This window comes from Leuresthes tenuis, unplaced genomic scaffold (assembly GCF_036924035.1).
Source record: "Leuresthes tenuis unplaced genomic scaffold, fLeuTen1.0.hap1 SCAF_11, whole genome shotgun sequence".
Lineage (NCBI taxonomy): Eukaryota > Metazoa > Chordata > Actinopteri > Atheriniformes > Atherinopsidae > Leuresthes > Leuresthes tenuis.
In genome coordinates, this window is record NW_027325365.1 from 14,595,301 (window position 1) to 14,609,932 (window position 14,632).

At 39.4% G+C, this 14,632-nt stretch overlaps 1 protein-coding gene across 1 annotated transcript in view; it reads left to right on the top strand.

Annotated features, from left to right (window-relative positions):
- The window catches only part of pcdh11 (protocadherin 11), a 120,774-nt gene that overhangs the window by 73,813 nt on the left and 32,329 nt on the right, over positions 1-14,632 (top strand). The window contains exon 6 of the mRNA XM_072395622.1: positions 3,175-3,373. Within this exon, the coding sequence (XP_072251723.1) occupies positions 3,175-3,373 (199 nt within the window). The remainder of the gene's footprint in view (positions 1-3,174; positions 3,374-14,632) is intronic.

The following is a 14,632-nucleotide window of genomic DNA, read 5'->3' on the forward strand; positions in this document are numbered from 1 at the left end:
TAATCCTAATTAATATTGTAGCTCTGAACGACTTGTTGTGGAGCATATAGTGAACCCAAATTAAGCTTTCCTAACATCTGGCATCGACCTGAATGGGCTTGAATAAAAGGCAGACTAAAAATGAAGACACTACCTTATGCAAAATGATAATATCCTAATTGTCCCGGGCAGCTGTTTGTTCTAATAGATTCTGGATGTTATTGTTAGTGCAAGTTTTTAATAATTAGAATCATGTGGAGAGGAAGGAGGCTTTTTGTAGAGCTGCCAACACTTTTGTAAGTGGGCTCTCTCTTTTGCTGGAACCTGGACATTGCTTTTGCATGCATCCCCCCACTAATTTGAGAAACAGCTGCCAAAGCTGTTTGAGAACAAGTAGATATTTAGATTACTTAAAAGCGTGGGCAAACATGGCACACAGAGCTACATAACTTTGCCAAGAAGGTATCTGTCTCCTCTTTGTCTAAGAAAATGGATTAAATGTTAAGTTGAGTGGGAAAGAAAATCGTGTACTTTAGTGTTATTTCAAGATTTGCCAGAAGAACGTGTCATTCTCCATGAACTGAACCAAAAATTATTTTGAGTAGTCCTACATCACATCATTTCATGTAGCTAAGTTTTAGTCATTACATGTGACAACGTACCCTTTTTTCCTCCTCTCTGTTTCACACTAGGAGCAACATGCAACTCAAACCTTTAGTTTCTGACTTGTTATCTCGTACTTGAGTTGAAGGGTGTTTGTTTCTTTGCCTGTCCTTTCTTTTCTTCTCCTTATTTTTCATTTGTGATTTTCTTAACAGCTCTCACACAAATGCTCACAAAGAGATTTGTAGCCTCAGGATCTTAATGAATCGAGTAAATAGAATATTTAGCCGGGTGTTTCAGCATTATGGCATTGAAAACCACTCAGTTGTGCTTTCAGGATGCTAATTGTGTGGATTTAGGCTAGTCAACCCTTGCTGATAGTTTTAAAACGAAGCTTTTTGTGCACTTGGTTATTGGCAGTTTGTCCTTCATTAGTGTCAGACTTTATTTTACTCTACCGCTCTCCTCTATTTCCCCAGTCTTCTTTGGCCTTATCTAAGAGCAATATGCATTTCATCGATGTACTGTAGCGGCTAAATATTTTTTATTTTTTTTCAAACTACGTGAGAACAGAGACATCACCTCCTCCCAAGCTCAAAGGAGCATGTGTTAATGATGTTTTTAATTCAGGACTGGCATATTGCTTTTGTTGCTATAGCGATGAAGAAAATTAAGATAGTCTTTTGTGCACCAGTTGTATTTGCTCTCGAAAAAAAAAAAAATCTTATCAGTTTGAATAATGGGCCGAATAAAATTCACTGCAATAACCACAGCTGAGGGCGTAATTATATTTTATGCGTTTTATGTCTCTATACGGTGTGATGCAGTATGATGTTACTCAGAGAATCATGTGAAGACATAAATTTAAGCTGCAGTCTGCGTTACAGCCACATGCTCTGTTATATACTAGTATTACCTCAAAGCCAAGTCAGATCTCCCAAAGCCTCATTTTTCTCTGTGTCTGCATTGTGGCCCATGATATGAATGACGGCAAGTGTGTGGTCTGCTCTCTGTAGAAATCGCTAACATGTTAGCTGACGCCGTCACATACAGAACGTGTTTTCCTCTATAGCACCAAAGAAAGGTCGCAACATGAACTTCTGTAAATCTCCGGAGAAATCAAAGAGGCCTGCACTGTTCAGAAGAAAATGCCCACACTTCTGTGATCCCCAAGACTTCACAAATCAAAGTCTCAGCCTCCACACAAGTTTCCACTTCTTTTGTGGCTAAATTGGGTGAGAGGGAAAACTGGGACATAGTTCAACCTGTTAATACATATCGTATCTATTTTCAGGATGTGTATCAGAGACGTCTCAATTATAGTGCCACAGTTACTTTATCATCTGGAAACTGATTCACTAGACTCAACAGGCCAGAAACAGTTTTGGGTTATGAGGTCACGGTCTCAATTAGTCTTTCTAATGACAAGATGCAATTTGGACATGTTTTCCTATTAAAAGCAGGTGGAGAGGATGACTGCTTTGCATGCAACATTTGATTCATTGAGGCAAGGGTTCCCCTTGTAAATGCCATCTCACTGTATTTATTCACCCATGAACGAGCATCGCTGTCACCATCCATGATGATATTAAATATCCGTGTTTGTCAGAGGTCGTGTGTCGGGAATGTTTTTCTGTGAACAGAGTGAACATCCATGAAGGATTCTTTCTTTAATACCAAGCTGCATATATTCCAAAAATACACGTTTTAAGGCTGCGATATTCATCTCTGGTGACCTGTAAATGACTCAGTGCTTTTTGAAAAATAACCCAAGAGAGGAAACATAGCAGTAACTAGGGTCACCCTTTAAATTGATAATTACATTGGCTTAGTGAGTCACTAAACCTTTTCCCACAAAAAGGGAAAAACATCATTTTTCTCCCTTGGCTGTTGTGATAAAAATCTCTAGATGTTTTTTTTTTTTTTTTTTATGCCAGAGTTTTAAAATATCCCACCTATCGACATTTCTTTCCTTATCTTGGTGCAATGGAGGTGAGAGGAAGTTTGGACTGTGGTGCTTGGTGCTTTCATGCAACGCATTTCAACATTTTAGAAGATTGAACAAAACTGTTTCTCACCAGAGGAGATGTTCTTTTTTTTTTTGTTGTCTGGATGGATCCTACAGTGAAACCTCCATTGGCTCTCCATTACCAAAAACAAATAAAATGTGCCAATTGTTTCTTATGATATAGATTATCAAAGGTTATAATTCTTGAACTGAAAAAAAATTGGCCGTTGATGTTTTAAATCTTGTGATATTTTTACTTACTACGACCACTGAGATTGCATCAACCTATTAGCATACAGGCAAAATAAAATGGAAAATGGAAATGAAAACAGAATGCAATGATTTGCTGATCTGCAGTACTTATTTCCAGTAGAAGACATATCAAAACACTGGAGGTGACACGTTTCACTATCATCAACTTATTGATATTTGCTTGGGATTGGGCAACATCAACTCTTGGTGTTAATTTATACTTTCTTTTTCTTCTTCTTCTTCTGTATTTGTTTGTTGTATAGTCATGCCATATTCAACAACACTTCAAAGATTATCATGGGACAATTGTCTTGTCTGTTTGTGTGTTCCAGACCCAACGCCGTGTGACCTTCCATCTTCCAGATGGTTCCCAGGAGAGCTGCAGTGACAGCGGCCTGGGAGACCCAGAGCCCAGCAGTGCAGCCAGTGCCACCCAGCCTCTTCCCCTTAACTTTCCCCAAGAGGAGTACTATGAACAAACATCACCAAACAGCCGCACCGAGGGAGATGGAAACTCAGACCCTGAATCCAGTGAGTACTATATTTTCAGCGTTTAGACTGAAAACACGATTTATAAGTGGCCATCTGTGTTTTTAGACAGTCCAATTTTTTGAGATTACAGCTGTGGTTGTAATTATAGTAACAAACACTTGAGAGGCAGATATTTTCTGTCGAATAATTATGAATAAGTTAGTTACACATGGAATTTTGTTTGTGATACTTGCCGTTTTCGTGAGAACGTTCTCTGGACTGGTTGGACGACAACTTTGTTGTTAAACAAGTCAAGCAAGCAAAAGGGGATGGTTGATGATGAGACAGAAAGGCTTTTTTGTGCTGAGATTAAACTGAAACCCAAATATTTTAGTTTAATTTGCACAACGGTGCAATTATGGCAAAAAATAAAATCTGTTGGGTTGAGTTTTGTAAATGTTGTCAAGTGCTAAGTTGTATAATGTAAAAAAAATGATACCCCTGAGGTTGGAAGTCTGCTGCAGAGTTTTTCGTAAATGATTCACAAGACAGCTGTCACTGCATGGCTTACTGCCCAGTGATGTTCTCCATAAAAAGCGTCATTGAACACAGGGTTGCACAACGTCTTCCTCATGCATATACAATTTCTTTTTTCTTTTTTTTAATCGTTGCTCAGAAAACTTGCTGAGGGGAAAAGAGAAGTGGGATTTCTCACCAGTGGTAGTGTGCATCCGAAGCCTTTTTCATCAGCAGCAGTGATGCTGCTTCTGCTGAAATTATTTTGCTGCACCATAACATGAACAAGGCTATTCTCAGTCAATCTGCCCCCCCCCCTCCCAAGATGGATATTCTAGTTCTGGTGAATCAGATTTGATCTTTCTTCAGGTAGCCTTGCATCACATACTGTGGAAAAGATGGAGGCTCAAATGGGTGCAGGCCTTCACTCCCTCTGTGGCTCGTATGCGTCATTGCCAGGATTGCTTTCAACATCACTCTGACTTACCTGTCAAAAACCGTCATTTCATTCTTTGTGGTGGAAAAAATACACAGGGCAGAGGAAAATAGATTGCTTTGCATACACCCACGTGCAGCACAACCTTTGTGTCATTGCTGTAAGTGAGACAACAGCCCTTGGATGCCTCCCCAGCAGCTGGGCTGACAGGTCCAGGGCCGGAGCGTCAGTGTGATTGTGAACGAGTGCTTTTGTTAGACGTCAGACAAATTTGGTGACATTCTGGTGATAGCCCTCTGCTCATTTACATGTGGCTGTCAGCCCAATTGGAAGTTACAGCAGAAAGATTATTAACAGACTAACACAAAAGACTAATTTCTCTTCGTACATTCAACACTTATAAACATACAGGTAAAAGTATACATCTCAGGATCAGGCTGCCCCCTCCCAAGCTGTTATCTTTAATGTATTCTCCATGGTGACAGCAGTGATTCATATACATGATTCATTCACACACAGAGGCAATTTCTCATCATTTCATTAATATTCACAGACGTACACATCTAATACTTCATAAACTAACTCAAATACTGCACTTATTATCCACTCTCCCCCTAGGGTAATATTTGTTAAGGTACATTCATTTTAGGTAGGAGACCGTGTAAATGTATTAAATGCTTGTGTACTTTTACAAATTGCTGCATTAAAAATCCCAGCAGAGTGAACGAAATAATGGGGTATAATATCAGTTATTGGATATCAGAAACGCTGTTTTTACTTATTTGACCAAAAGGCTGCTTCTAATCCCCCAGTTGTCACCTTATCACACAAATTTACATTAAAGCCTATGTAGTTTAAAGAGATAAAGTGTGAAAGCCTGTTAAAGCAGATGAAACTTGATCATATTCAAGGATAGTGTTTAAACTATATAAGTGTTTAAACCATATGAGGAGTTTCGACTGATATGCAAAATGGTAGAATGCATTAGAGAGGCATTTAGATGTTAATTTCTTGCCCTTACAAAGCTTTTATTTGTTTCTATCATTATAACATTTTAATCTTACACTATATACACTACAATCTAACTTAATCAAGTCTTTAATTTACTAGATGCTACTGAATAACCTGCTGACACAGACATCTGTGCATCTTTTTAAGACAAAGTCATCTGACTCACCGAGATCCATTTTCCTCCTCCAGAAGTTAAGTCAGATAAATTCTGACTCCGTGCTACTCAGTTCAAAAACAGATACAGCTCCTGTGCACGTTGACGGTCTCAGAGATGAGTGCATTGGTGACAGAAGGGGGCCTAAGATGGATTAGATATGGTTTTATCAATGAGCAGCAGGCTGGCATGGCGGCTGCAATCTCTTATCATGTCGTCTCAATTTGTAAGGCAGGAGGAACAAGGAAAAGTGGAAAGAGGAGAGAGGAGATGGAAGGGCTCCAAGTGAAGACAGAGAAATAGAGCTGAGATATTACAAGATCCAAGGAATGGTAGAAAGTGAGAATTTCAGGGGTCAAAAGCGGTATTGTTTAGTAAAGGTGCCTCAGCAAGAACCTGAATGTCAACTTGCACTGAATAATTGTCTGTGCCAAAGGCAAGCCATGTGGCCTTCTTATGACAATGAATTTCTCAACTCCTCTTTAAACCTGCATCTTTATTAGGCCCCCCTCTCTTGAAATAAAGTTCATATGACATTTTATGTTTCTATTATTTATGAGTTAGGCGGCTGTTCATTTTATGGGCTCTTGCCCGCCCCCCTCCAGGCTTCCATCACCACACTGCCATCAGTCTTAAGCTGTCATCTCTCTTGTCACATTTTGTTCCAAAGATTTTGATACTTCTTCCTCTGTCACGGCAAATACACTAATGTAATTTGAATGTGTAATTTCATGTCCAACCTCCTTATATTTTTCAGCTGGGTTTCTGTAAAATTACACATCCAGAGCTGTTAAGCAAGGCAAATGGTGCCTGTCCTTTTTTTTTGGTACAATTGCGACAATACATCAAAAACATCACAAAAAAATGAATGAATGAATAAAAAAGGCGTGACGCTCTGAGATGCCACCCCTCCCTCTAAAACCATACACCAATCTGCTGACATTCTCCAATGCATACATCGACTCAGAGCGGTGGAATTTCTCTCAAGCAGTTTTACTGAGGTTCATGATGCACGTTTCCAGAATGATAAGAAATAAGGCTCGTTCTGTGGATTTGTTTGTGTTCGTTTTAGTGGTATTTATTAGCATAGCTCTATGAAAAGTAACAGGACTTGGGAATAATTAAGTTTATTGAGATTCGTCTCTTTTTTTTATTTATTTTTTTTATTCTTGTTGTGTTTCTTTCCATTTTTTTCTCATCCCACACTGTTTGCACATCCTGAGCTGTTTGATACGGTCCCACTGATGACCTGAAAGGCTTTTGAAGAATGATGTGAATCGTCATGTCACAAACAATGATCAGCTCTAAGCTCCCAGACAAAGTGCAGCAAAGTGGGAGCAAATCCTCGAGTCCAAATCCCTCACATTTTTCAAACAATACACAATTTTGTTCTCTGGATGATTTGTAATATCCTTATTTTTTTCTCCTGTTGTCGGAGTTGAGGGATTTAGGAGCTTGTGCTTTTTGCCCACTTACAAACAGCTCACTAAAAGCAATTCTGACGTGGTGCATTAGTCTTTCGATGAGACATGAAAAAGCTGTACAGCATAGTGCCGTATCTTAATCTACGGCATATGGCTTTCAAATGACCAGCTTACACCTTGTCTGTCTAAGATCTAATCTGCTATTAAAAATAAGCCAATCCTTTTTAAATACTGCAAGTGTAATAAGATTATAGTTTTAAATCCATTGCACGCCACGCTGTGAATCTACAGAAATGTTTACAAAGAAGAAGAGCTTCAAAAAATATCAGATTCATATCATATTTTTCTGTTCAACATTTATATATTGTTTCACTTTGGGCTCCTTTGTGTCTTTCATTGTACAGGACTTAATTCCAGATGTCAGCAGACAAGTAATCTGATTAAAGGCTTGCTGGGCTCATATTTTCCAGGAGTTAAATTCTGAACTCTTTGATTTCTGGTTGTCCAAAATCTTCATAATGGCTCTCAGAGTGAGTTTCCAGTTGGCTGATTCACAACTACTCTTTTCTTTTCTTTAGAAAACACTCCTTGACTTGATCAAGTGTGCCAAACACATTGGTACCACTTGAATTTTAATACTCCTCTAACCTCCAACTCTACCCAGCTAATTCAAAGCTTGCACTGAGATTGGAATTTGACTGTCTAGACGAAATCTCCTAACGAGTAAAGGGATTTTATGTGAAAAGGAAAAAGTTTGGTGGTTGTGATAGGAGTAATACAAAACAAAAAAGAAAAAGAAAAAAAAGGAACACTGCATTTTATCATTCAAACCATTTGCTTAGCACATCATTATATGACAGCAACAATGTTACAGTGTTCAGTATAGTTAGCGGCATTAATTATTCATATGAGTCCAATCTCAGTCTCACTTTGAGAGTTCTCATATGCAATTAGATGTAATGAATGTGCTTCTTAATTACATTCATTTGTGCAAATTTCCAGTCCCCATTGAATTTTTCTGTGGAAACATTGTGACACTGACCAATGGCATATCATTTGCAATGTGACTAAATCCATTCGGCAAAGAACAATTAGCTGTAATTAGTGTTACAATGTCATCAGCGACCAGGGGGAAAGACTAAGCTGACATGCAAGGAAGAAGAAGACCCTTGTAACGAGAGTCAGAAGTCCAATAATGCAGCAAGAGCCAGATAATTGGCTGACCACAGGTTAGAAATATGATGAACGTTGAATGTTGTAAGACTGTTCAGCTCTTTTTTCCCCCAACTTTTATTCATGCAAGGTTGACTGGGCAGGCATTCTCTTTAATAGCAAAGCCACACTTAGTAACTGCCTGCGCAACCTTGTACGTTTGCCAGCCCATCTCATCAGCTACCGCTGACAAATGAGCAACTTCACTGGAGTAATTAAGGATGAAGTGCCTTGCTTAAGGGTATATCACTGCTGGTGGAAATATGGGAAGAGGTATTGCTCATTCATTTCATATCATGACCTTACATATTGTCATGTTATCAGAGTTATTCTGGCAGTGGTGTGTATATTTAATTCATGCTGCACATAAAATGGTAATGCAGTCTATTCTTTTTCTTGAAGTTTTTTCACAATCTACAAGCTAACTTCTTCAGATTACAATTTTTTTATTTTTTTTATTTTTTGTCTTATATCCTTTGCACCAGTTTAGTTCTCCACCATATATTCTCCATCATATAAATAAATAAAAGCCTTTGTGCCTTCTGGCTCCCAAAACTTTTTACACTTGCCCCAGTGGGCCTAACTGAGCTAAATGAAGCAACACTGAATATTAACCTACATAGATTGGACTTTCCTTTCAAGATGATTTAATCTTTTTTTTTTTCCTCTTCCTTTTCTCTCTTTTTTTTTTGTGACCGCTGGGGGTATAGCACTGAGTTAGAAAGGATTTAAATGGACTCATCTGTATCCTTTTCAACCGACTGGGATTTGGTGGAAGTGCTCAGTTCTCAGAGGTGAGGTGGAGGGGAACCCTTGTTTTATATGGTTCAAATGCCACACCAGTTGTCTTAGAGATGGGGAGAGAGAGACGAGCTATTGATCTGGAGGAGTCAACTCAGCTCGTGGAAATCTCTCTCTACCCTCCTTCAAACAACTGAAAAGTGTCATGTAAGAAACCTCCTTTTCCACAGTATTAGTGCCTTGTCTTTGTTGTCTTGCCAAAGACTTCTGTGAAGTTGAGACGGGGGCTTTCCAGTGCAATCATCCAGATCTCACCCGGACAAGACAGAAAAAGATGTTAAAGGGTTTTGAGACATTCAGAGGATGGCTGCAATCCCCCCAACAGAAAGAATAAATAACACAAATAAGAAGTTCAGCACAATACGACTAGGAAACTACAAACTAACAAACAGATCCAAGTTAGTTTATTCTGAGAACATGAAACCAACACCTGTCTATTGCCACAGTGTATTAGGAGATTACATATTTACTGTCTTTTTAAGCTGGTTTGACTTAAAATGTTAATTTTAAGCTTTTGGTTCCCACCATTTTAGCAGATGTAATGACTTCTTGAATAGGAAGCATTGTGTGTGTATGCTTGCCCAGGAAGATGCAAAGACTTGTGGAGATCAGCCAGGTCAGGAAAGTTAGCTGTGAACTCCCTGTTCAACTGTCCAGAAGTTGCTGCTTCAAATTCACCCAGCAGTGCCATGACTTGAGTGGGCTTTTTCAGAGACCTGCACAATTAAAATACTCATCCCAAAGTTGTTAACATGTTCAGTAAGTCTTGTGTCTGGCTTGGGAAGGAATCAATATCTGCCAAGTTTGATAGTATCTCCGAACAACGTATTCTGAATGCGGAGGAGCTAGAGAGACACTTCAAACAAGAATAAAGGCTCAAAGGCCCCAGCCAACAATTCACTTTGTTCCATTCACTGACTCTGTGATGCCTAAACTGGAATAGCTTGGACTGCATATAAAATCTATGAAATGTTGGGTGTCAGAGGGATGAGCCGTTTGAGTCCTTGATTCCATTTAACTGATTTGATCTCACGTCAAAGCATGAGTCATTCAAACAGCAACATAACACCTGAAAATAGAAAAATAATGATAAAGTAGTAACTGGGAAATTTGTTCATTGAATGTTGTCTTTGGCGTATGGTGCCAAAGGCTATGACCCACATCATAGCCTTTTTTCACTGTCATTTGTTTCAATCTGGCTGCAACCAAACAGCCAGGAAATGCTGCCTCGAGGCTGTTGTTAGAGTTATCCAAATAGTAAGTTACCAGAACTTTTAAACTGAGGCTACCTCACCACACACCACCACAACGATCCCAGCATTTCTCATATCCTGTCCTTGATGATCCGATATTACACTACATCTGGTTGGCAGAGCAGAAACTCTCACTCTTTCAGAAGCAGGAAGAAAACATGGGAAGCTATTAAATATACATGTGCTAATGTTTTATTGAAAGACATTTGTTATAGATAGCCTCCACAAAAAAATCCCAGTTGTCATCATTGTTAGTTTCAGAGCTTGTGTTTGTATCAACATATTTCCCTGCAATTTAGCATCTCCCGTTTCATACAACGTGCCTGTTTACAATTTACCGACTGAAATAAGGATATATTCAGTTCCATATGACTGGCAACACTCATTAGTCAAACATCTTTGAAATGTGTTAATTTTTCCCTGCCATTCAAACAGAGAAATAGATATGTTGAATACATAATTATCTCATTTGAGATTTTATGTTTGCGTGTAAATCCTGCCATGATCTTAGAGGTCAGCCTCTGTCATATTTCATTAAAGCTATTATGTTCTGGCTCTGAGGTGTTGTATTTCAATATAACTAGTGGTATGGTTTATTGTTAACAACTGCATTAGTGAGGTTGAAATGGGGTTAGAGGAAGTGCAGCCCTATCTCCTCTTTTTTCCCCTCCCTCTCCTCTTTCCTCCCTTCTTCCTCCCTTTAAGACATTGTGCAATATACATTAGAATGCATGGTCTCATCCCTTTCTCATTTTTCACATGCAGTCAGTCTCAAGGATAAGGATGGCCTCTGCTCAGAAGGACTTATTGACCAAAATAACTGTGCATCAATATGTCTCCTGAAGGCTGAGGAGAACACATCATCTCAGGGGTTGTATTTTCACCTCTTCTCTCAGCCTTTAATGTTATTGACCTGAGTTGTCCTGATATGCTGTAGCACAGCACAGCAAGCTAAAAACATATGGGCAAATCTATCATATAGCCTTATAGTCCTAAAAACAGAGCTAAATTATCAATGTATCAGAGCAAACTTATTATAATGTGTATGCTGACAGATTAGATTTGCTTGGAGAATGACATGCTGAGACCAATGTAAAACTGTATTACTGCTTTTCTTTGCCTTATTTTCCAATAAGGAAACAGGATGACATAAACTACGGTCTTAATGAGATACACTTCACAGTGATAGCAGCAGAATTGCGGCAGTGACATCAATGATATGATGACAGACGGCCACAACTATGATGCCATCTGTCTACATTTCACGTATTAACATATTTCAGCTAAAATCTGTCATTCACAAGTATTTTTTGCCCATTAAAATCATTCACGTCACAAGCGCAGGCATAAAATTGCAATAAACAGACAAAAAAATGAATGCGGAAAAGTTGTAACAGAGACAGACACAAGAAATGCACAAACTTGAATTATGATGAAGTTTTCTTCAGCCGTTGAAAGATAATAACGCATGCTCGTTTCAGATTGTTTTTAATCTGCATCCTGAGCTACTGCTGGCATCTAATCCAGGTGCTGAATGCACAAGCATGTATGAGATTACTCCCCACTGAGCTGTAGGGGACCCTATCCCTATCGAATCAATATATATACTGACGAGTTGACGAATTGATATTTGTGGACAAATAGATCACGTCAGTGAACACTCATGGTCTGGTCATGCTGACAAATGGAGTGAAAGTCTGGTGAGAAAAAGAAGGAGTGGAGACAGAAAGAGAGAATGAGAAGGATGAGATTTTCAGGTGGGACACACTGGAGGAGTAGTTTTCCACGTACAGTGGGCCCTTCAGGACGTTTGGCTTATCAGAAATGACAGGGCTTTCGAGGGGCTTGACGTTGAAAACACAAACCTGGTTGTTGTGTACCTACTCAACAAGAAAGCCCATTCATCACACTCACTGTGGTCTGTGGTTTGTGCTGCACTTTATGCCCAAGCTCTTTGTGAGGCATCTGTGGGGACCTCAAGGCAATGTAGCACTCGTGAGGTCGGTCAGCTGTCTGCTATTCCATGCATGCAGAAGCAGACCTGCTCAAAATCCTTGCCAGAAGCCTCTGCAAAAAAAAAAAAAAGAAAAAAAAGAAAAGACTGTGTCCCTTTGTCCCCATTTCCCTTGAGAAACCTTCATGATTGCATTGATTTGTCCTGATTCCATTCAGCCAGGGGTTCGAGTGTCAAACATCTGTCATACGGAGGCGCCCTCACACTGACTTATTCAGAACACTTGAAAGAGCTAAATTTTCATAGAATTGACTTTGATGAATCAACAGGAACAGGAGAAGAAAAACAAATGTCTTACTTTCAGTGGTTTGTAGAAAAAACATTTTTGGCTCCAAAATATTCTCACACTTTTCAAATCAACACAACATGAAATTATACAATATCATGGTTTACTTTGATTTCTTTTTACCTAGACACCTGCATTGGCCTTTTCCCATATTTGCATGCTCTTCTTTCTAAAGCAGCTGATGTTTTCGCTGACATAAATCTGGGTGCTTTGGAGGTATCCCTCAGTGTGCATTTTAGATATCATTGTAAGAGAGAAAAAAAGGAATAAATGAGTGAACGGAAGACGCAGCTTGAGTTCATAGTGTTTGCAGAAAATAGACTCAAGTTCCAGGCACTAACTACAGCAGTGTCTTTGTCATGTTAAAATCGGGGCCCTCAGTGAGCACGACCTTGATTCTGCAGTTGGCTTAACTCGGTAGGTCACCAATAGGAGGCAGATGTTGTCTCTAGGCAAGTCCATCTTCTTCCACAAGGAATCTGGCTGGTCTTAGTGAGCTTACGGGTGTAAAGGGGATGTTGGGGGCAGGGGTTTGGTGGTGCACTTAGCCATAGTTAAGCTGCCACAGGCCAGCGCTGGTGATGTTGGAATGAGCAGATATGCTCATTTTGATTCACTGAGGTATAATAATTGATGATCAGCCCTGCTGTTACATCTGGGAGTCACTGGTCCATGACATAACACATCCATACTGCAACACATGGGGATGAGGACAGAGGTGCCACAAGGTCTCATGCTGACTTCTATCTCATGTGCCATAAAGGATGATTGAAGGAAAAAAAAAGTCCACATGAAAGAAATCACAGAAAACCTCCTCTTCCACCTTTTTCTCCTTACACATGTTGAACGAACAGCTGATTTCATCCCTGTGGGAACTCAATACATTTGATCACTAAAGGCTCTCTTTTAAAATGATGTTGCCTTGAAGCTTCTTATTGTTATTGGCCTGTCAATATAATGGGGAGGAAAAGGACGCAAAATAAAGGGAAAAGAAGGGACTGAAGGGCCTGAAAGAAGGGACAGTAGAGATGAAAGCTGTAAGTTAAAGTCACTATAAGCAGATGTCAATTTAGGATAATTTTAGTCTTAAGGTGTTCACAAGATGCTGTAAAATGAAGCTCCCGGACCACAGCAGCATTAAAAAAAATACCAAATGTTCTGTAAAATGTTATTTTTTCAACTTATATACTGAGAATAAAAGGAGTGGGGCTGCAAGGTGAGCTAGAGAAAAATACACTCCTTTATAAGTCCAATACTTCATCGTGCCTTAAGCCTACACCATGACCTACTTTCCCCCTCTTCTGTTTATTTACTTTTGCTCTAGTGAAAAGTAAAACTTTGCTTTTGGTTACTTGGCTAATATTTCTCACTTTTACAGAACATACAGACACCTCACACATCCAGTGATAAAAAATACACTTTGATCAACAAGTAACATCCCCACCTCATATAACTGCAGTTAAAAACAGTCCAAGTCCAGCACAAAGCACTGCCACTGACAGTCTTTGAAATGCCCCATTTGCAGATGTGACCTCAGTCTGGCCGAACGGCTGCAAGAGAACAAACATAATAACAGCAGCCCAAGGAAAAAAAAGAAGTAAATACTCCAAACTCAAACAAAAAGCCTTACACTTTCACATAATTTCACTGCTACTTTAGAATAAACGTGAAGCGCTTAAAAAGTTACATTTCAGTGTTGGTCCAAAGAAGATCAATTGGCTGCCATTATCCAGGCTACGCTGGACAAAACTGGAATCTGACTGAGCTGCTTTGTGTCTTCCTTGTTTGTTGTCACTGTTGGTCGTCAGTGATCCGATCACGTCTTAATAACAGCATTCAACCTCATTGATTTCAGTTTACCGCAGACTATTTTGAATGAAATAATTTTCGCTTTTTTTCCCCTCCATCAGTGGCAATTACCCAACAAAGAGTGTTTGATATCACGGTGTATAAGTAGGCATGTTGTTTGTATAATGCAGGGTTTGGGCCAATTGCGTGACGCTGGCTGGATTTGAATGCAACATGCACGCTCTCACATTCACGTGTGCAGCAGACACATGCCTGTGTCCTCTCAAGCAGGAATTCATTTACTTTAATATATTTATACACCCACATGTCCACTGCTCACACTGTTGACAAATGCAGACAGAAAGACACAGTAGCCATGAACGGAAGGCTTTTCCATTATACTGTTTCACTTATTGTCTGAGCT